Below are 20,939 nucleotides of genomic sequence, written 5' to 3' on the forward strand. Positions count from 1 at the left end.
CGCCCATGGTAGATTCTTAGATTTTCCGCGTCACCCGTCACGGTCGCTTACTGGCTAAGACACTGTGCTGCTTAGTTCAAGGAGGGACGCGCATTCGATCGAAGCAGCGGTGGCCAATTTTTTGATAGAGGCCAAGACAAAAACGCCTGTGTGGCGAGATTTCGGTGCACCTTTACAGTCTCCAGATGATCGAAATAATCCGTAGCCCTTTGCTACGCCGCGCCTCATACCACATTTGTAGTTTCGGAGCGTTAAGGGCACAAAATATTATTATAGTTGCCTTTCCCGTAAAACAGCAAATGACAATTAGGAGGGGCGGTGGCTTGGTACACCATTCCGAAATATGTTTTGAACCGCACACTAGCACGACACATCAAATTATTGACAGCCAACAGTGGAGACCAAATCTTCCTGAAGACAACTGCTGCTTGCAGCAAGAATTTTGCATGCAAAAACCCTCTACGCAGACACTGTCACAGACACGCCAGCAAACGAAGTTGAGTAGAAATAGCAAAACGCAAGCGGCGCATTATTCCTGCAGAACCTACGATTTCCCGCGCAAACACGAGCAAATAACATGCATAACACACCCCACAAAATTTCTACGAAGGACAATACCATTTGAAATCACTGCATACGCATGCGCCGGACCACCAAACCATGTAATTGACAGTTATATATGCCAGAGTACCAATCGGGGTGCCGGCACCCTCGACACAGTCGGAGCACCCGCGCACGCGCAACACCAATGTCGCCCCCTCTCGCCCCTCGCCCCTCTCGCCACTGCGCAAGCGCAGTGGCTTCAGTTGGTTATCGGCCGGCGTATTCAGAACGGCTCTCAGGTCTGCTTTAGTCTTCGAATGTCTGCTTTAGTCTTCGAATGTCCTGCGCTCCGAATGGGACATTTCTTCGAGTGGTCTTCTTTTTACCTGAAATTCCTCGTTTCGTCAATCCGCCGCCTCCGCTTTCTGCGCATGCGTGAGAAACACGTATGCATTCTGAAAACAGACAGGGCTCAATAAGCTTCGCTGCACATCCTGGCAACCGATTCGCTCTCCCGGCAGGACGCATCTAGGAGAAAATGTGTCACAGTCGCCCGTGCGCGCGTATCGAGAGAATGAAACTAACCATGCCCGTCCCGCTTCACCCGATAACGAGAAGGAACGCAGGAAGAAGACGAAGAGCGGCGAAAGCGAAGCGCTAGGCACTCCCTTACATCGCAAAGTCGGGGCACGGCAAAGCCGCGGAAACGCGTAATCCCCGAAGCACGCCCCGGGGCGCTAAATTCAAAAAACAGGACTGAGGGTTTTTCTTCTGTTTCGTAAGTTTCGCGTTGGAAGTAAGCCCTTGGTATTGCTCTCCTGTTTGGTATTCCTTCTTTTGTTGTTCGTAACCTTTTTGCTTGTGTTTTACGCCGCATTGTACCCTAATCCTTTCGGGCTCATTCGTTTTCCCCCCAGCCAGACCATTTCGACACTGCCTCCGCCCACGTGCCGCCGCTAGTTGGAGCGTGAGAGTAGATTGCCGCCGTGTTTCTGCATGGGCGAAAGTCTGCTGCTGTTACCTACCCGTCCCACGCGTATTTCTTACTCCTCGCGTCTTTGTCCGTATTCCTTCCAGGCTTCGTTGGCAAGCCGCTCGCGGAATCCGAAATACCTAGCAGGCGTGTGCTCCGAGAGCCCCGGAGAGGACGTGACGTGAGAAAGAAATTGGGCGCCGCACCAGCACTCCTCACTTCCTCGCGAAGACAATTAGGCTGTCTGCGGCAGCCGACTGCGGAGCAACGACGGTGTGCATATGCAACAGAGACAATCAACTACGGAAGCGGAAGAAGGTGAAGACAAGAGAAAAAGCCGGATCTCATTGGCAGCAGCGAGGGACAGTTCCGGACTTGTTGTAATGAAAATGTCGTTCGGTTTTGTGGGTTTGTACGACGCCGTAAGCTGTTACGCAGGAACGCAGGAACAGGCGGAACCAGAGTAATTTCTGCCGGGGGACGCGAGAAAGTGGAGGGCAACACAGCTTTCGCAGTAATTGAAGTGGAAAAGAATCGGACATGTAATCCGCATGTTGTGGGTTCAGAACCCACCAGGGAGGATGTCTTACTCTACTTTACTTCCTCCCATTCTACAATTTATGTTTTCACGCAGAGGTGCATTCGAGTGTACAAGCACCTACCAAGATACTGTAGAGCTTTAGTTTAAAATTTGAGGCGATTTCAGCAGGATACTTTTTTTAGTCACAATCGCTACGTAGGTAATCAGCCACTAAAAAGGCGTGTAGGAGATTGTAAGAGCTGCAATTTCAGAAATCAAGCAAGTTCTGGCAGAGTTTAAAGTGAACTTTATCCAAAAAGTTGTGGTATAACAGAGGACAAGGATTCTTTTGAAAAGCCCTTTCTCCCAGTTGCAAAGCAAATAATTCGTGTAGCTTAAAGTTTTAAAGTTCCTCAAGATAAATACTCTTCGAAGCTGAACGTCACTTATGTGAGATGATCTTTATTCCGTTACGAACCAGTAAAGAACTATGTTAGTCCGTAGTGCGCTTCTGTTTCTGTATGAAGAAACGACAGTGTTGATAACAAGTTTCCTATCGAGGCCCCATAGGCACGTTGCGCTAGTGTTTGCCTCGCAAGCGGCAGCGCCGTTTTCTATATACTGGTGGTTCGGGGGTCATTTCTTGTAGGAAAGATGCCTCCCATATCACAGGCTCGGTTCGTAGCATTCATGGTACGTAAGTGTCGGTGCCCTGTCCGAGACACCAACAGCCGGGATTATCACGAGTCACGCACGGGCGCGCACACAAAGACGGCATCTAAGGTAACGTCACGATACGAAGGCCCAGAAGAACGAACAGTTTAAGTGGTGCAGGCCAAAATACGTTGTTGATATTATAGCCGACCAGTCAGATTGCAGATAATACAAATGGGAGGGAGGAACCAATGCATGCATCACAGCCTTCTTTATTTTCACCGTGTAATAGTGTCAACCACATAGATCGTTCTCACGGCATGCTGCAGGCAGTGGGTAATAACTGCTCGTGAAATCGCCACTCCTTTATCGATGGCCTAGTGTACGCCCGAGACAACTTTACTAGGAAAAAAATTCTGCGCTCACAGCGGCCTCTGTCTGGTGCAACGTGCCTATACGCCCTCAAATAGAATTTGTATGAACGAACACACCGCGCCTATTTTTACAACATTATTACAGTTAGCATAGGTGCAATGTTTGCAAACGTTCTTTCCCAGATACAGGCCTGCTAGAAGGTGTTCCAATGGTACACCTTTTTCCAAAATGTACACCAACCGTTTGAAGTGTGAGTAGCCATCGTAAATTATATGGCTCAGAAACCAACAAAAGAATCTAGGACAGAGTGTCCTAAGAACGCTAATTTTGGTAATACTAGCAGAAAGACGAACAACCCAACGCCATTTGCAATCGGCATATTGCTGCAAGTCTGAAAGAACCAAAAAGCATTTACTGAACGCTTAGAGTCAACAGCGCCAACGTCTTTCGCAACAAAAGCCTAGGCTGTATAGAACGTTATCGCAGAACCATCTTAGGTAGGCGTGAGCAATCTGAGCTAGCAAAGAAACACGCTTCGGGTTTCGAAACAAAGCCTTTTTCGGTTTTGTTATGGCACTGCAGTCGGTAAGGCTGGGGACGCTGTATGAAGCTTCATAGTGACTCAAAAAGACATTAACTCGCGTAGCGCAGGGCTTCGCCGCATAATCGTACAAAATACCGACAAATATTTGGAAAGCGTCTTCGCGTGGGGTTGTTCGCATCCGATGAAATTGCGAAAGAGCAGAACAATCAGAGAGAAGAAAAAAAAAAAGCTCATGCACCATGCATCCACACCCAGCGGAAATGGATATCCGAGGGAGCTGTCGCAAACCTACAACAGCTGCTGAGGGCTACAAAAATGCTTTATTGCTTTTGCGTAATCGCTTTGTCTTCGATACCAAACAGGAACACGATCTGTGCTGTGTGTTTGCCTAAAGGGATTTTGCAACACTTCCGATAAGCGCCTTCACCCTTTTCTGGAACGCACTGCGAAAGCTAGAGTTATCGCCAGCATGGAGTGACACTGCGTGATTTTCTCGTCGCAGCAGATACGCCTTGCATTTCGCTTTGCTTTCGTGGTTTTCTTTTTAAAGTACACTCTAAATGGAAATACCACGGATAGGGAGTAAATTGCTTGTCCTCTAGCGTCCTCCGTATACGGAGTTTTATTTACTCCGCTAAAAGGGAGTATCTAGTAAACTCCCCAAAGGGAGGAAGCTTTTTCATGCATTTAACGGAGTGTTCGGGCTCTTATTAATCCGCTGAGGCGGGGAGCTTTTGGGGGCATTCAGCGGAGTATTTCGTGCTGTCAATTACTCCGTTGAAGAGTTTTTCGTGGCATTTAGCGGAGTATTTTATGTAATTAAGAACACCCGTGAAGGAGGGCGTGTTTAACCATCCGGGGGAGTATTTCACCTACAGCTCCGCCATGAATAAGTGTTTTTGAGTGTCTAGTGAAGTATTTTATGTTTTAAAAAACCACGCTGAGCAGGGCAGTACCAAGACTTGCAAGGAACAAAACAGACATTTATTTCCTTGCCAACTTCACGTCAATTTCAAATTCAAAACAGAACAAATATCACGTCAAGTTCACAATAGAACAAAATATTTGCGTTCAAAAATATATCAGCTCATACACAAACATTTAGATGGAACACTAATAAATACGATAATGGAGCCTAAGTCACATCGAGAAATAAATCGCATCAAACACAAATGAAATACCAATAAGTTGAAACATGAAATAAGGTGGAAAATATATGTGGCTACCAGCCATACGGTGGCCCATTGGGGTTGTGCTACTGAGCCCTTAGGATGGTGGTACGATCCCGACAACAGCGGCGTTTTTTTTTTCGATTAACGCGAAAAAATATTAATTCCCGTGTATCGATATTTTCGCCCCGTAAAAGAACCCCAGGCGGCCAAAAATCCTCCATTACGGCGCACCCCGTAGTCATAGCAGCTTGAGTTCGTTGAAACACCGATATATTTTATTTACAGCTCCAATGTGAGCCCGTCACTTCTGCGTCTATTCTGCTCACTCATAAGCGCAAATTCTAAAGAAAGTGACGAAACGTTGTAAAGCGGAAGTTAGATGTCTTCCCACTCTAAACCATGTGATTTATTTAAAAATAAAAACAGAAATCAAATTGAAAACCACGACAATATTTGGCGAGTATCATTATTACCAAGTTTGCAACACAGTTTACAAGAATGACATGACCATAGCCACGTCAGAAAAAACAACTACGGAAAGGCTAACTGAATTCAAAATAGCGCAGGCAGCACCAAAAAGCCACACACATACGACGTCTCAATACAAAAAGCCGAGGTATCACCAAAAGAAAAAAAAGTAAGCAGGGTATTCAGACAGGACGAAAATAAAATAGCAGGAAGCCCGAAGAAAAGAAGGTGGTGTTTAACTACGAGAATGCAAACAAGGTGACGACATTGGAATGCGCATAGGAACCTGCGTAAGGCGCCCATGTTTTCTGTGCCAGTCAACTTGCTTTGTGTGCGTATATCCCCCCGTCTTTTAATCGCGTTCCCTTAACGGTTGGGGGCGCGTGGCAGTTCCTCGGTGTGCGCGGTACGGCGTTCGTGAACGTTCCCAGAAAACGACGGGGAGATTTTCTCCCCGCATGACGGAGGGCGAAGCGGGCGATGTCTGCTTGAAGCAACACCATCGCGGCGTGTTTACGGCGCATTTAGAGCTTTTCTGGCTTTGGAAACTCATGGATATAAAGGAAGAGGGACGACTTTAGGCTAGGAAAACAAACAAAAAAATAAATAAATAAACATGTACAGCTATTTTGTACAATCATGCGCTGTTTACAAAAAAAAAAGAAACGAAATGTGAACTGAACATTGCAAACGATGGTGCGGAAAAGACTAGCCTCTCTTTGACCGACTACTCTTAGTTTGAAGCAAAGTGCAGCTCCTGGAACATTTTTCAATGATGAATGAAAACACTAGGCGGGTCGCTCTTACCAAATGATTGCAGCGAGACGCAAACATGGTCATTTTTACGCCACCACCACCGCGCCACAGTCCGCGACGGTAGCATCTTTCAAGCAAAACTGAAATTCCAGGATTTGACAAACATCACGGCGTTAGCGAGTATACACCCACCGAAGTACAAAGTATCGGCCAGAAAGCCTCCCTACCGTTTGCGACATCCACCTTGCTGTGTAGGCAGATTGGTTGCTTTTACAGCGCAACACTCGTATGCATCGACGAGTCCTACGCTTGTTGTTGATCCGATCGCCACTTGAAGTATCCTGTTCGTGCTCCCGCACGCACCCACCGCCACATTCTACCACCGCGAAGCGAACTCGCGCACCACACAATACGTCGAGAACAGTCTTGGTTGATCTTGCTGATACATTCCTTCCTCGCTTGCCGTTTAAGCGGCAAGGTCGTCACTTTTTGGAAACTCCACACGGCATGCCACGCTTTCTATATCGGAGCTCGGTGTCTCGCTGCACGTCCACCGGGAGCAGCGGCCATCTTGACGACTGCCCTCTCGTTCGCGCCGAGATCTCGAGAGAGGCTCGTCCTGTAACTCTGCTCATGGACGGAGCTTTTCCGGACGTGAATCTTCCAAGCCGGAGTTTCTTTGGAGGTTATGTGCTTAACTCCGTCCTCGGCCGGAGCAATGGTATGTTATTGCTTCGTATTTACACCGTCACTTGGTTGACGGAGTGTTTAGGCGTATAGTGCTTTATACACTCCGCAGCACGGAGTAAGCGTTGTACTGCTGGAGGATTTACCGGAGCATAAACCTAATGAAACTCCCCATCCGGCTTGTTTGCGTTTACTGTGTAGCTATCGAATGCGTTCATTGCTGCGACTGAAGGAAAGCATGCCAGTAGCTGCTACACCGCTGTAATGGCGTAATTCCAGCGATCGAAGAGCGCCACGGCCGGGAAGGAGAAAACACATTTTTTGAGCAAGCTTTTAACTTATCTGATGGGGATATAGCAGTAATTTTTGGCTGAGGTACTTTACGACTCCCTAATCGAAGTATTGGGCACGTTGGTTGCCCTACGTTATGCAAGCACTTAAGATTTCAGAAAAGTTGAAAGAAATGTTGCATGGTCCCTTTAATTAGGGAGTTCTAATATGTAAATAAAATGAGTAAAACGATTTGCAAGGCAAAACAGAGGAACTAGTCCTTCTTGTCGTGCTTCGCAGTGCCAACATTAAAGTCACTGACGGCAACCACTCGTGTGCCTCATTTTTGTATCAAGCATGGTAAGTGCTTATCCTTTGAAGCTTTTGATGTATGTTTCATATTTTGCTTCGGCGATATAGTAAAAATTCATAGGAAAATGTATGCGTCTAACGGGCGTACAAAGAAGTACGGAGACGTAGGGGCCGTTTTCAAAGGCGCTTTTATTTGTCCACGCCGAACAAAAATCTCAAAAGTGTTGAAAAATGTGCACATAGCAAAGTTGGAGCGCTGATCGCAGGTTTCGCTATCCTTTAAGCTCCAATGCCACCCCTACTCCGCGTCAAACCTATCTTCGGAGGCTGAATCTTAGCTCCACCTTATCTTCTCAGTAGGCCTCAACCTCCGGCGTCACCCCAAACTCGATCCACACGCTGAAGTCGAAGTTCATTCTACGTTAAGGTCAGTGTCATCATGTCGTAACTTGACAAGGTTAACACCTCTCACTGCGCGTGGAGTAGTACTGAATTACCTCTCGTTCATTTTTGCGCCCCTAGTTACGCATCTCCCAAGGTATACGGCTAAGGAGATACGCGCTTTTATGAGTCTCTCCCGATAAAGCACTGGAAACTCGGATAAAGTTCGCGCAGAGAAGTAAAATGAATAAGCGGCAGCAACTCCGAACACTCGTGCCCGAAGGAGTAAGGTGCAGTAAGCAGTTAAGGTGGGGGCATAGGGACTAGGGCAAGGGGAGAAAAAAAAATAACAGTTCCACGTAGAGTGCGTAAGCGTTTGGCATTCACAGATCGTGTTTCCCGGCCGAAGACTCCGGCCGAACCGAACTACAGGCCGTAAACGCTGGGGAAAGTACGAAATAGACGTAGACGTGAACATAATAATGAAAGAAGGATGGGGCCCTGGGCACGAGAATATACGACACGACGAGAAAGGCCAGCACTGCCCAGACGAAAAAGAGAAGAAAAAGAGTAGGAGAGGAAGAAAGACAAAAAGGTTCCCTGAGGAGGCTGCAGTAAACACGCTGGGGCAAGACAGGGGATGTTGGCGACGCCAGGTTCGGTACGTGCAAATAGACGGAGGCCCGGTGGAGACAGAAAGGCAATAGAAAGATCGCGGTGGAGGAAGAAAATGGCGTTTCGGAAGACTCCCCCGTTGCCCGGGGATACGCGTTCGGCGCCCCGGCCCGCCGCACTTTCTTCGAAGACGTTCCTCGTCGTCCGAGTCCTCGTCTTCGTCGTCGTCTGATATTGCCGCGCGGTACAAAACTCGGAATTCTGCCTTTGTCGACGCCCTATAGCCTGGGGCCCTGAGGCATTCAAATTTAGGCGCTCTGGTGAAACGAGCGTGAAGGTAGGACGGGAATCACCTTAAGTATGTATGTGGGGTGGTGTGTGCAGACTTTTCAGGCTTTCTATATGTTTGGTTTGGTTTGTTCTGAGTTTCCGAGTAAAGCACTGTCTTTTCGATGTTGAATCTCCGTCGGTGATGTAAAGGGCTAACAAAACGGAAGTGCCTTCACTAACAGAAAACCGAGAACGTTGCTGTTCATTGCTAAGATGGAGCATTGTAGTCATCATGTTTTGCACTAGAATGGGCAAAACGGCTATGAAATGTGTTTGAAAAAAAGCGGCATAGCTGGACACTTCTGAAAGGCAAAAAAAAAAGCGCTAAAATGTGGCGGCTATGTTTACTGCAATATACACCGCTATGATGCGTGTTTCCGGAAGGTACGCATCGTTTAACTAAAAAAAAGTCAACAAACTAAACAGAATATCCGCCGTATCAAACCGAATAACTTAGAACGGCGCATCAGGTAAAAAAAAAGTAGAGCGAAATGTAAATTTAAATTACTCGGTAAAAACCTTTAAGGCGGGAGCATCGCAGTATTGAGACACCGAAACTGAAGCGTTAATTATGTAGCGGTGCACCCAGTCGGTTAACAACGAAGAATCTACGCTGCGCAAATCAGCAAATCTTTTAGATGCGACGGAATCTCATTCACTCGCCTTGTCCCTCCATACGGCGTTGTCGTTGTCCGTCCACACCCCTCCCCCATTCTCCTCGCCACGCGAGCTGCGCTCTCCGCAGCTCACCCCCTCTGCTCTCCGATAGCGAACACTCTCTCGCGAGGGGCATTGGATTGGATTCGATTGGCTTGGCTTGGCTTGGCTTGGCTTGGCTTGGCTTGGCTTGGCTTGGATTGGATTGGATTAAAGTGGATTGTGTTGGATTGTGTTGCGTCATAGCCGCGCCACGTTGCGTCATAGCCGCGGCAGGGGGTTCACGGCACGTTTCACGCAATGGGAGAATCAACCTAACGGAAACAACAACGGAACCCCCTATGCGTCGCATCTACACAGGGGTTCCCGCGAGGGGAGGTGGGAGTAATTTTCTTTCTACATTCACTTTCACGAGAAGAAGTTTGTTTCAGCGTGTTTCCCTACAACAAAAAAAGTTTAGATTCAGTGCACAAATTGAAAAAGAAGTCATTTCATAGTTGCGCCTTTGTCGGCAACGTCCGGCAGACACTAATACGATCCATCGCTACACAAACAAAACATACCGACTAAGGCCGCATAGACGTTTATAAGTGATTCACAGACGCCCCACATTTTCCACACACGCGCAAACAAATATAACTTGGAATCCTCTGGAAAACATTCGTTTTCAGGGAGCGGTTTCATGCCCGTCCAGCGTTTTCCCCGACTGTCTTTCTCGTCCTTTTTTATCGTCTTCTTCGTTCTCGTATTCTTGCGTCGTCCGCATTGTCTGCTAGCTGCATTTTTTTAAAAACTTCTCAACACGTGCCAATAGTGCGTTGCTTCAAACTGCCCTTCCATATCGTTCCCATCTAGCTGAAAAGGAAATGGTGGTAAAAGAAGGCAAACACTTGGGGCGCCCGTGTCCATGCAAATCGACGGCCGCTCGTTTCTTCGGGATGGCGTTTTGTTTGGAGAGGAGCCGTGGAGAGCGCATTGCAGCTGCCTCGGGTGCTCGCTGCCTATTTGCCCGGGCAAATACTTTTGCGCGGGGCCGGTTCTCTTCTTTCGACGGGCACGTTCCAGACATCGACTAGGAAGATGTGCGCCGGAACCATCGTGTGGACACCATTAGTAAGGGGGGCAGGTAACGGGAGCAAACAATTACCGAGAAGACGAAGCGCCCCTTTGTGATTGGTTGCCCTTCAATGCGGCCCTCTTTTTCGCCCTTGTTTATTGCGACGGTTATGAGTAATACGTTTGGGGTACTAAGTGGTTCGACTCGTGTATTTTTTTCCTCTTCGACATGCTCTCCGTTATGCCGTGAAAGCCTCTCTACGTGGAGGAAAACGTGCGATAGTCACGCGACTGCGTTAACTGAAAAGGTTTATTACGGCTTCCCCTGGGAGGCGCGAAATTCTTCATCCACCTTGTTTGTTGTGCTACAGAAACAAAATGCATTAATGGGTAATCAACATTTTGAAGAAACATTATGAAACAGAAATCACCTCGGCAGTACCCTTCAAGCCATAACTTTGAATTGAAAGTAAAGGAGCGGAAAGTCGCGGCTGAATATTCGAAGAAATAACGCGAAAACACAGTGATGTTGCTGGGCTATTGCTGCACGTACATTAGAAAACCACGAAATTTGCTGAGACACACTCTCGAGGATGCTATGAAATGGGGGTAAAGGTCCTCACAAACATTCAAAGAAAACTGACAAATCGCTGCACATCAGCATGAAACCCTTGTCCTCTTTCCCCGAGGTCACATCATTGTACTATAATGAGCAATATGAAAGGGAACACAGGAACGCGTGCAAAACACCCTCTGACCCAGCTGTGAGTGATATGCAGCGGCTGCCGTCGGAAACGAAGTGGAAATGGGGACGCTGTTCCGAAAACTGTTCCCATTCCCGCCTTGCGTCTTATCCGCTGTCGGACGATACCATGTTTTCGGCGAAAAGAAGTGAGCTGTTGCTTTGTAAAAATGCCAACGTGATGGGAGTGCCAACAGTTAGTGGAAGAGCGCCCTCCTTTCCCCCTTTTTTTTCACAGCGCCATCTGCGTATCGCTCCGAGTATGTTTTGAGGCTGTTTTCCACGCGTTCCTGTGTTCCCTATTACATTACTCATAATAGTACATGTACTGTACTGTACTAAGAACCTTACTGCACCTGTCAAGCACCGCACGTCGTTTGTGGCCTGAACAAAAGGAGAGGTCTACTTGATAGCGTTATCCTCCGGTAAACAGTACATTTCTCAAACGAAAAGATGTCCTAATGACAGATTGAACGATCAAGTACTGAACGTGGAAAATACGTGCAATGAGCCCACCTGCATACATTGCAGAGGTTGCGGCAGTTACCCTGGCATTGCAAAGTGCGCCGCAATTCATAATAATACCAACCAACAGACCAGAGAGATCTTTGAGGCATTCCGGGCTAGATCCATCCAAGGCACATGCGTGAGCTGTGCTGTACATCCGAGTGGTTGATAGACATAACTGGGAATTTATCTAGCAATCGTGCGTCTATAGTGATGGTGTTTTCAAAATGCAATGTGTATGTGAACTCGTAACGTATCAACAGCATGCCCAGCTTTATTTGGCCAAGCTTTTCCCGTCTATCGAATCAGAAAACCTCAAAGCCTCAAGGATGAAATGGCGTTAGGTAGGTCCGTGAAAACGGCAACCTAAACACTGTTCCACTCCAAAAGGCCCGAGGGGTACGGGGTTAGCAGCGGCGGATAACAATACGATGCGCAGCTAATTAGAAAGAAACAAAACAACGCTTCCAGTGGTTAGAGTCGAAATGGGGTCCCTCCCGTTATGAAACCGACGTCTATCCGATTGAGATATCATCGCATTCTTGGCGAACATCATCTCCTGTGGGTTCGCAGCGCGGGCGTTGGCTTTTGCCTCAGCCGCGTGTTCTAGCGCGTGTTACCGTGGTCCACTTTGGGAGAGGTGTGCAAGTCTGCTCACAAAACGATCCCGCCTGTCAGTCACGGAGAACTTTCAGCGGCGAGTTCGGAAAGAAGTGGGAGGTGCAACATCCGGGTCTCCGAAGAAAGAAGAGGGGTTTCTTCTGCTGTTTCTCCAGCTTTGCACCACTACTGCGAGATGCGCCATTCTTTTATTTTTGTGTATTTGCTTTTCTTTTCCGTCTTTACACTTTATTTCTTTGTTTCTTCGTAATCCTACTTTGTCAGTACCTACTCGCGCAATATACCTCAATTATAAGTCCATTCCATGATTTGTTTCCCCTTGGATAGTCATGTTGTTCTTGTTTGCACTCTACCCAACTCTACCCATCTAGTGCGTCATTTTTTTATTTGATTATTTATTTCTTGGCAAAAACCAAGGGGAAGCTTAGACTAAAGGCGAACGTGGCCTGACAGAGGCCTCATCCACCCGATGAACTCGTTCAAATTGTGGTAGGTATTTGCCATTGCATGCTTTCGCGCTGCGTATGATCGAATGTATCTCAATGAGATCTGGACAATGCTGCCCCGAGAACCGGGCTGTGATACAATCCAACAGTAGCTTCGCAAAGGCGAATGTATGCAAACAGAAAGGCCCTAGAATATCGTAGAGGACCAATACTTGTTTAAGAAGCTTTGCATGTAAAAATGTACATTATCATGGACAGTTTATCGAACATGCAGAATTTATTCTCTGGGAGCTCCGAAGGTAAAAGTAGAGGCCAGAAGAAAGACGCAGGGACAATGCCAAGCTATCAGATAAAGTAATCCAAGTAGGCAAATAATACTAGCCTGGATCAATGGAACCCCAGGTAATACTTTCAAGCAAGCAATCATTCGGCATGCAATTAATTGCTAAACTGAACGAAGCTTACCAAATGCAGCTAACAGCCCCCGTCACAATTAGGCTTCTTCGAGAGGAGTTCTTCACTGTGGTATGATTTATTATGCAGTGAAAGCTTCCTTCGGAAGTCTGGGGTCCTAATATTAACGATACTTCGATGAAATAAAGGAAGCTACTCACATGCTGATTTCCCCCAAGGAATTTTCCGTCTTGAAGTGTCTCGGTCAGGGTAGTATAAATTATTCCTGATCGAAGCGTTGCTTAAGCATTCTCAGGTCCTACTTTTAATGGCACTGCTTTCCTGCCGCGAAGAGCTAAGAACTGCCTTATCACATGCCAAGTTCACAAGCCTAATTATTTCCTTTTCATGAGCCTAATTAATTAATCATTCTCCCGCCTAATAAATACCTGCTTAAGCACGTGTTCATGGGTGGCTTGTATGGAGGCGAGTAATTTCAGTTTATCTGGGCCGTTGCGTTATGCAAGGTTAGAGCACACTAGTTACCTCCGAACAAGTGAGTCGATAATTTTTATGCTGGAAGTGTGCCTGGCGAGCAGCTAAAAGATTTTGTCGCGTCGGTTGGTTTTCTGTCCCTACTTTGAGGTAATATTAAGTGCCACTTCTTAAAAACCATTCCACGAACATTTTTGCTTCTACGACGTCTATAAGCAACTACAAATAGGCAAACTTTTACTGCAATGAGCGTCGGTAACTAGATTTATGCATGTTAGCACACTGTCATTCATACATACTGGGCTCATTTGAGGCCAAACATTAGTGCGCAACGAATATTAGCAGTATTCTGGTATTGCACTTACACTTTGGATTCGTTTGGAGGAAAAAAGACGAGATTAGTAGGTAGGTGTAAAACTGCGTAGAAAAGAGGTTCCATAATTGCATACGAAACAATTGTCTGCGTCTCAGCTTCTGTCTTCTTCCTTCTTTTCATGTGGCGTCGAAAGATCACATCGGCGCTCTGCCCACGTAAGCGCCCCCATCCCTCTCTCTCTCCCACACCTCATACGCACCCATCCTCATTCCTTGCTCCATTGACCCACCGATAAAACCCCTCCTCCACACTCTTGCCATTCATTACTCAATCTACCGTTTTAAAGGAGCCATGAAGAGAAAACACAAGTTTGGTTCATTCAAAAGATTGTCTCGTTAGAATCATACTGAGACCACTTTTAACGTAAACTTCGCTCAAATAAGCTACATAATTAGGAAAAACGGGAACGGTCATGCGACCCACCAGCTCATTTCCCGCAACAGAACCTGTGATGTCACATGGGCTAAGCTCTGCGATTGGCGGAGGCTGGCAGAAGCAGACGCAAATTAGGTAGAGCTTACAAACTAGACGAACGAGCGATTTGCGCTTAAATTTAGGGCACATTCTTTATAAAGCAATAAGAATGATGGGACAAACAGTGGAAGTTACGAAAGCACATGTAAACATAGAAGTACTGATGCGTTCTGCTGTTCGTACTGCGCACAGCATGCTTGGTTTAGCTGCACAGCACTACGGGGCTTGTGGTTGTCTCAGACGACACTGGCTGATTAACGCAAGCAACGGTGTCTTACGTGACCCCATTTGTCGAGCGAGCACTGTTTCAGGGAACGAATATTTTCTCCCAGAACAAAAACAAGCCAGGTTTAAATGCGGGCAAAAACAAACCAAACGCTTGCCACGGTATGGTGGCGCCATCTAGGTTACGGAACGTAAAGAAACGCGGGAACAAACCAACACCGCTGTACAGGGTGGAGACAACCTTTGAACGGTCCCGTGCCGCCGCAATTGGGCCAACGGGCTCAACGCGTTATTCTTTTCGTTTCCCACGAGACCTAGCAACGCGAAACAGACAATATGACGCAAACTTCTTCAGTAAACCGCGTTGCGGCGATAATTTTAGCGCGGTTTTGACACAATGACTTGCTTCGGCGGCGAGCGAGCAACCGTAAATGGCGGCGCCAGCGTATACGTGTCTCTACCCTGTACTATGGTGCCTAGAATATGAGCATACCTGTACGGCGGATGCGTGAATGAAGGTACTCTAGGCTGCAGAGCGGTCGGTTCCTGTGATGTCATTTGGGACCACGAAAACGCACGATTGAGCGGGAAAATCAAAATTTTAACCTAAATTGTTTAATTTCTCAGTGAATAAAGCACCGTTTGTATCCGGACAAGCGCTGGGGGCACTATAAAACACGAAATCTTTCGAATAAAACCAACTTGCATTTTCTCTTCATGGCTCCTTTAAGACGAATTACGTAAGTGCCCCATCCTGTCAAAAAACAGTCGTTGTTTTAGCCCGGTCCCCTATGTAAAGATTACCTCAATAAAAGCGCATAAGTGATCCGATGGTGTCTGTACCTGGTCCTTCACGCAGACAGCCCGAAGCGCACTATCACACACAGTGTAATATCTCCGCGTGTTAACAGTGGTAGAGTTTTTTTTTTCTTTCTTCATCACACATGCTCACTGTGGGTTGGACAGGAATGGAGAGCTTCGAGAGGCTGATGTGCCCTATTCACAAAATTCACGAGGATATGTATTGGAAACGTAAACGTGACGCCTGAACTCCCGTGAGTGCAAGAATACAGGCTGGTCGAAGTAATTTGCGCCACAATACGAAAACATTGAAAGCAAAGAAAGTGATGGAAATACGATGTAGCAGCAAAATATCTCCTAATGAGTACCGTCAGGCCTTCGTCCTATGCAAGCAGCACGTAAGGAAGTTTCGGTGCACCGAGGATTTTTTTTCCACCTCTCTTCTCATCTTTTCAGATCATTCCACCTACACTTCGCCTTCACGACCCTCGCCCGTCGCTCTCTTCCTCTCGCAACCCCTGAGTCTCCTCGAAATACCTCCCCCAATTCCTTCCCGTCTGTGATCCTCTCTCCTCCACGTTTTTGTACCTCATGTTCCCTTTTCTTCCCCCTTCGTGTCCCATCCTTCTTTATTTTCACTCGTATTTTTCTCACCCTCCTATGTTATTCTTCCTCCTTTCCCATCCCTATGTCTCTTTCCACTTCCAATATGTCCCTCCCCTCAAGCCCTCTCTGCTACAATTCCCCTCATCATAGCCTTATCTTCCCCTCTTCCCTACGCTCCTATCTCGCCTCCCCTTCACCACTGCCCTCCCCAACTCCTTCCGCTAAGCTTTTTCCCCTCTTGTCCCTCTCTTTTCTTCCCCTCCTATTTCATCCTCCCTCCTCTTCCACCAGTTCCGCTACACTTCTCTTCTGTCGATCCCCTCTCCATTGGCCATTCTCCTCTTCTTCATCCTCACTACCTCCACACACTAATATTCTCACTTGTTAGTTATCTCACGTAATGTTAATCACGGTTACGAGCACAACGGCACGCTGGTCGATCGTTTTCTTCATATCACAACCGAGATGCGTCACCGAACTGTGCCAATAGCTCGCAGAATACCCTGGAAAAACGGTCGAATGCCTAAATCTTGCTATGCCAAAAAAGCCTGACTCCTTCAACCGATAGCAATATATACTGTATACGGAGAAGTGACGGCCGGATGACGTATACGGCTTCAAGACAAAGGTGTGGTATGCATTAGCATTTCGTAAACCATTTCTTTTTCTTCGTTCTCACCATCTCTACATTTATCTGCTTTCTACGTTGCCACCAAAAGCCGTTGATGCAGCCGCAGCCTCCCCGCTTTATTGGGTTAGTTAATGAACGAAAAATCGCTAGCACCCATTTAATTCTCAAGTTCGAATGTAGGGGGCAAATGTACTGAGGTGAACCTTAGGGGTCATTGGGAAAGTCGTTTGAACACCTACAAACACACCAAAAACGCGCAACAGGCAAGGTTTTGTTTAATGTATTCTCATTTATGAGTGTTTTATGTTGGGGATAAGGCTCATACGGCTTTTATCAAGCTTTCTTGCCGACACCATTCTAAAAAAAAAGCAGCGCGTGCTTATGTTGAAGTTGTCACTTTCGCCGTAGTTTGTGTATCAGTTTTTATTTCGTGTCGCGTTCCGAAAATCTGCGTTACGACCATCAACACGACGAGCTCTTGATGCGGGCGAAATTTCCGCCTCATAAGCGAAATGACAAGAGAGGCTTCGAGGTGAAGGCGTCGTGAAAGCCCTCAGAAACGAGGCGTCATATCGTCGCTTCAGTAGGTGCTATATACCGGCCGTAAACATCATCGCGGCTGGCGTATCCTTTGCACTTTGGCGTTATCGCCGGCAGAACGCGAGCGAGCGCTATGGCGCCGGCGTCGTACCCCTCGAGTCGCCTCGCCATTGCGGTTATGAGCGTTTCCTTTGGGGAGGGCGGAAGTTATGGGCACGCTGAGATGGAGACTTTTCCACTCTGCTGCCTCTTCCTAGGCCCGTTTCTGATTTCCTTGCAGTCAAAGTATCGCATCTAAGACGCGTAGACACTGAAAGGGCGATGAGGTTGGGTGCATGTGGAGGGTTCCTTGATGCGGTTCTCCTTAGAACGGGGGCTAAGATAGTGTGAGTTTATTTATAGGGCTCGCACTTTAGCTAAAAACCGACGTAAAGATAGCAGAAACGAGGGTGTTTGGAGGGTGGTACAAGTAACTCTCTATGTCTTTGAAGGATACATTCTACCAGAAATTTCAGAGATGTGAAACACTAACGTTTTCGCGAATTATGCACTGAACATACTTGTCAAGCAGTACGCGTTTTTTTATAAATCCTACGCATTATCTTACAATTCTCACTTAGGGTATCTACAAATTCGTTTCAAAACTCATGTTGCCGGCGATTCCCATCGGATTGCGTGCCATTTTGTTGTCATAAAATAGGTACGTGTGTGAACACCTACTAAGACTAAACAGGACATCTTGGTGACGTCTTAATAGTATCGGTTATGTCCGAGTCAGTTGGAAGCTGAGTTTGTTGGGGACGATTTTGCGTGCGGCGCAGGGACGAATAATAGAACAGATAACGGTGTAGGCATTATCTCAACATGAGTTAAGGCCCGTGTGGGAACAAATTGTGAACCCCAAGAAGGGCTGGAGTAGCCTCTATTTTGTGCTGTGTCAATTTTTCAGCGTATAAGAACAGTGGTTCCGTCTGCTTTCCCTATTTTCAACGGGTACTTGGCGGTTAGCGATGTCAGACATTTCTTCACGTTGTTTATTTTTAGGGTTCTCCTAAGAGAAATTTATCGTGCTTTAGAGCACAGTGGAATCTTCAAGCCGTAAATCAATAATAAAAAAAAAGAACGCGTTTTTTGTATTTCGTTTATACAATCATAGAGTGCATCTCTTTTCAACCTGAATGCACTCAATCGTAAAACGAACGAAAGAAACTGGTACAATAAAGTGAATGTTAATGGCTGTATTCTTAGAACATCTATCAGGAACTCGAGCGCGAAACCATGCCTTGTATTCAAGTTGTCAGCACAAAGATCATTTATGTGAGCGTTTTTATTTTTTTTATTGAACAACAGCTTCTGGCCATTTCATGGGGATAATATTTCCACTTCCTTCGCCTCTAATGGTTCCGGTTTAGCGCTATTGTCATCTTGTTTTGATAGATTTTGTACGTTCTTCAAATCAAGAAATACTCAAAAATTTCACACATCCGCGTAATCTCTGTCACAACAAGCACCGCCCTCTTGGTTTTTACGCCTTGGTTTGCACAGCGATAAGCATCGACATGCCCTGTAATCGTAATGATAAAGTGCTTCCACAAGCGATATAGCAGTCTGTCGGCATAATATTCATGGAGCGCTATAATCGTCGTAATAACTTCGTAACGAATCCTTCAGAAGCCCAGAACAAGCCCACCGCCTGAATGTTCATACGCGCCAAAGTGTCAAGTCAGCTATTCAATTCCAAAAGTAATAACAGAGCGGAAAGCTCTCTACCATTAGTTGCTCGAGGACCACTTCTGGAATTGACGCAAAAGTGTATCATAAAGCAAATTTATCGAATCAACTTTTGTTACACACAGCTCTGAAACAGAAAATTTTGTATTAAAGTAAAGCGCCTCTTAGATATTTCTTTTTTTTCCGCTGCTCCAGTTACTGTTGGCGTAAATTAATTCTAGGAAGTAACATCCCTTAGCTCACTGTAGAACAATTCCCTACATATAAATACTTCGGGAACATCGACCCCGGTTTATACAATCTAAGCCAGCCCAGCACACGTTTCAGCAAAGCTTTGTTTACTTTTCGAAGAGTTGGCAGTGAGGACCCTACAACGCGCCCATTGTTCCGCGTTCGCTTGACAGCTTGTAATGCCGACAAAAGTGTCAAATTACTGACACAAGCCGGTAGAATGGATTAGAAGGACAAGTTGAAAGGGAAAAGGTTTCCGCACCTTTCTTGGTTGCCCGGAAGCTGTCGTCCTTGTCAAGCCGCTCGATGCGCGGCAGTAATCGAGAGCGCAGCAGCACGCCGTTGTCGTTGTTGATGCGGTCGATGGTGACCCGGAAGGCGAATTCCTGCTCGTCGTCCGCATTGTCGAAAAGGCCCCCTGCACCGTAGAAGAGGAGAGAGGGGGCGCCGGTCAGTCCCTTAGGTCCTACTATAGTTGTCCCCCATCACAATGCAGTTAAAGGGACCCTGCAACAGTTTGTTCAACTTCCTCAAAATCTCATTTGCCTGTAGAACAAAGTCAATCAACACATCCACTATTTAAATTACGGGGTCCCAAAGAACCTCAGCCAAAAATTACTGCTCTATGCCTATAAGATAACCTAGAAATTTGCTCGAAACCTTGTTCTCTCTTTCCCGGTCTTGGCATTTTTCGACCGCTGGAATTACGTCTATACAGAGTTGCAGCGGCTATTGGCCGGCTTTTCTTTAGTAGCCGCAATGAACGCATTCTACAGACACTTCCAAAATAAAGCATCAAAAGCAATGAAGAAACGGAAGGCATATCTGCTGCGCCAAGCAAATCACGCAGTGTCAGTCCGTGATGGCGATAACTATAGCTTTTGCTTTGCTTCCAGACGCAAAGGAGACAGTGAAAGCGTTATTGGAAGTGTTGCGGAGTCCCATGAAAGCTATCCAGCGATCGGTTGATTGACTGTAGGGCTTAACGTGCCGACGCAACGCAGGCGATGAGGCGCGCCATAGTGGAGGGCTGCGGAATAAATTTGATCACCAGGGGATCTTTAACGTGCGCCGAAATCTCGTACACACGGGCGTTTTTGCTTTTCGTCTACATCAGAAAAGCGGCCGCCGCGGCCTGGGAATCGAACCCGTGTCCTCGTGCTCAGCAGCGCAATGCCTTAGCCACGGAGCCACCGCGCCGGGTTATCCAGCGATCGGAATGTTGCTGTAGCCTTATTTAACTTGCAGCACTTATCAAGATTGGTAAAAAAACTATCTCCTAGAGTAATAATACCATACTAGCACACGTCATTCTGCAAAAAAGCAACGCTAGGTCTATAAAGCACACAGAAAAATATTCATGCAAAACATTTCACACACGGATACTTCAAGAGGGTGTTCCAGAGTACATTGCGAACGTTGGGCTTGTGTATAGGAGAAGCTAAGACAGACTATCACTTCGAATGCTGTAAAAATCTTCAAAAAATGCAAGATTGTTGCAATGGCAGTAGCCACGATATCTATAGAAGCAGGCGGGGTTCTTTGAGCGGGGCACCGTAGGTTGAGCAATGATAGTTTCTAGGGTAACATTTATTTCCCGCAGCTGCGTTGCACCACGTCAACAAAACGACGGAAATTTTGAAAAACAAACAAACAAAGAAACACGATTGTGCTGCAACGTCGTGCAGCAAGAAATAATGCACGCCATGATGCCATTGTGGAAACAAGTTACTTTGTACGCCCGGTACCAACATCAAATTGGTTACACCAACTATTCATTCAGACCGTTGCGCTGAGGATAACGGCG

At 46.6% G+C, this 20,939-nt stretch overlaps 1 protein-coding gene across 1 annotated transcript in view; it reads right to left on the bottom strand.

The window, feature by feature from the left end:
- Positions 1 to 20,939, bottom strand: part of LOC144152905 (glutamate receptor ionotropic, kainate 2-like) — a 397,026-nt gene that overhangs the window by 204,817 nt on the left and 171,270 nt on the right. The window contains exon 2 of the mRNA XM_077684459.1: positions 19,395 to 19,550. Coding sequence (XP_077540585.1) covers positions 19,395 to 19,550 — 156 coding nt within the window. The remainder of the gene's footprint in view (positions 1 to 19,394; positions 19,551 to 20,939) is intronic.

Source organism: Haemaphysalis longicornis, unplaced genomic scaffold (assembly GCF_048455015.1).
Source record: "Haemaphysalis longicornis isolate Haplotype H1 unplaced genomic scaffold, Haemaphysalis longicornis Haplotype H1 scaffold_9, whole genome shotgun sequence".
Classification (NCBI taxonomy): domain Eukaryota; kingdom Metazoa; phylum Arthropoda; class Arachnida; order Ixodida; family Ixodidae; genus Haemaphysalis; species Haemaphysalis longicornis.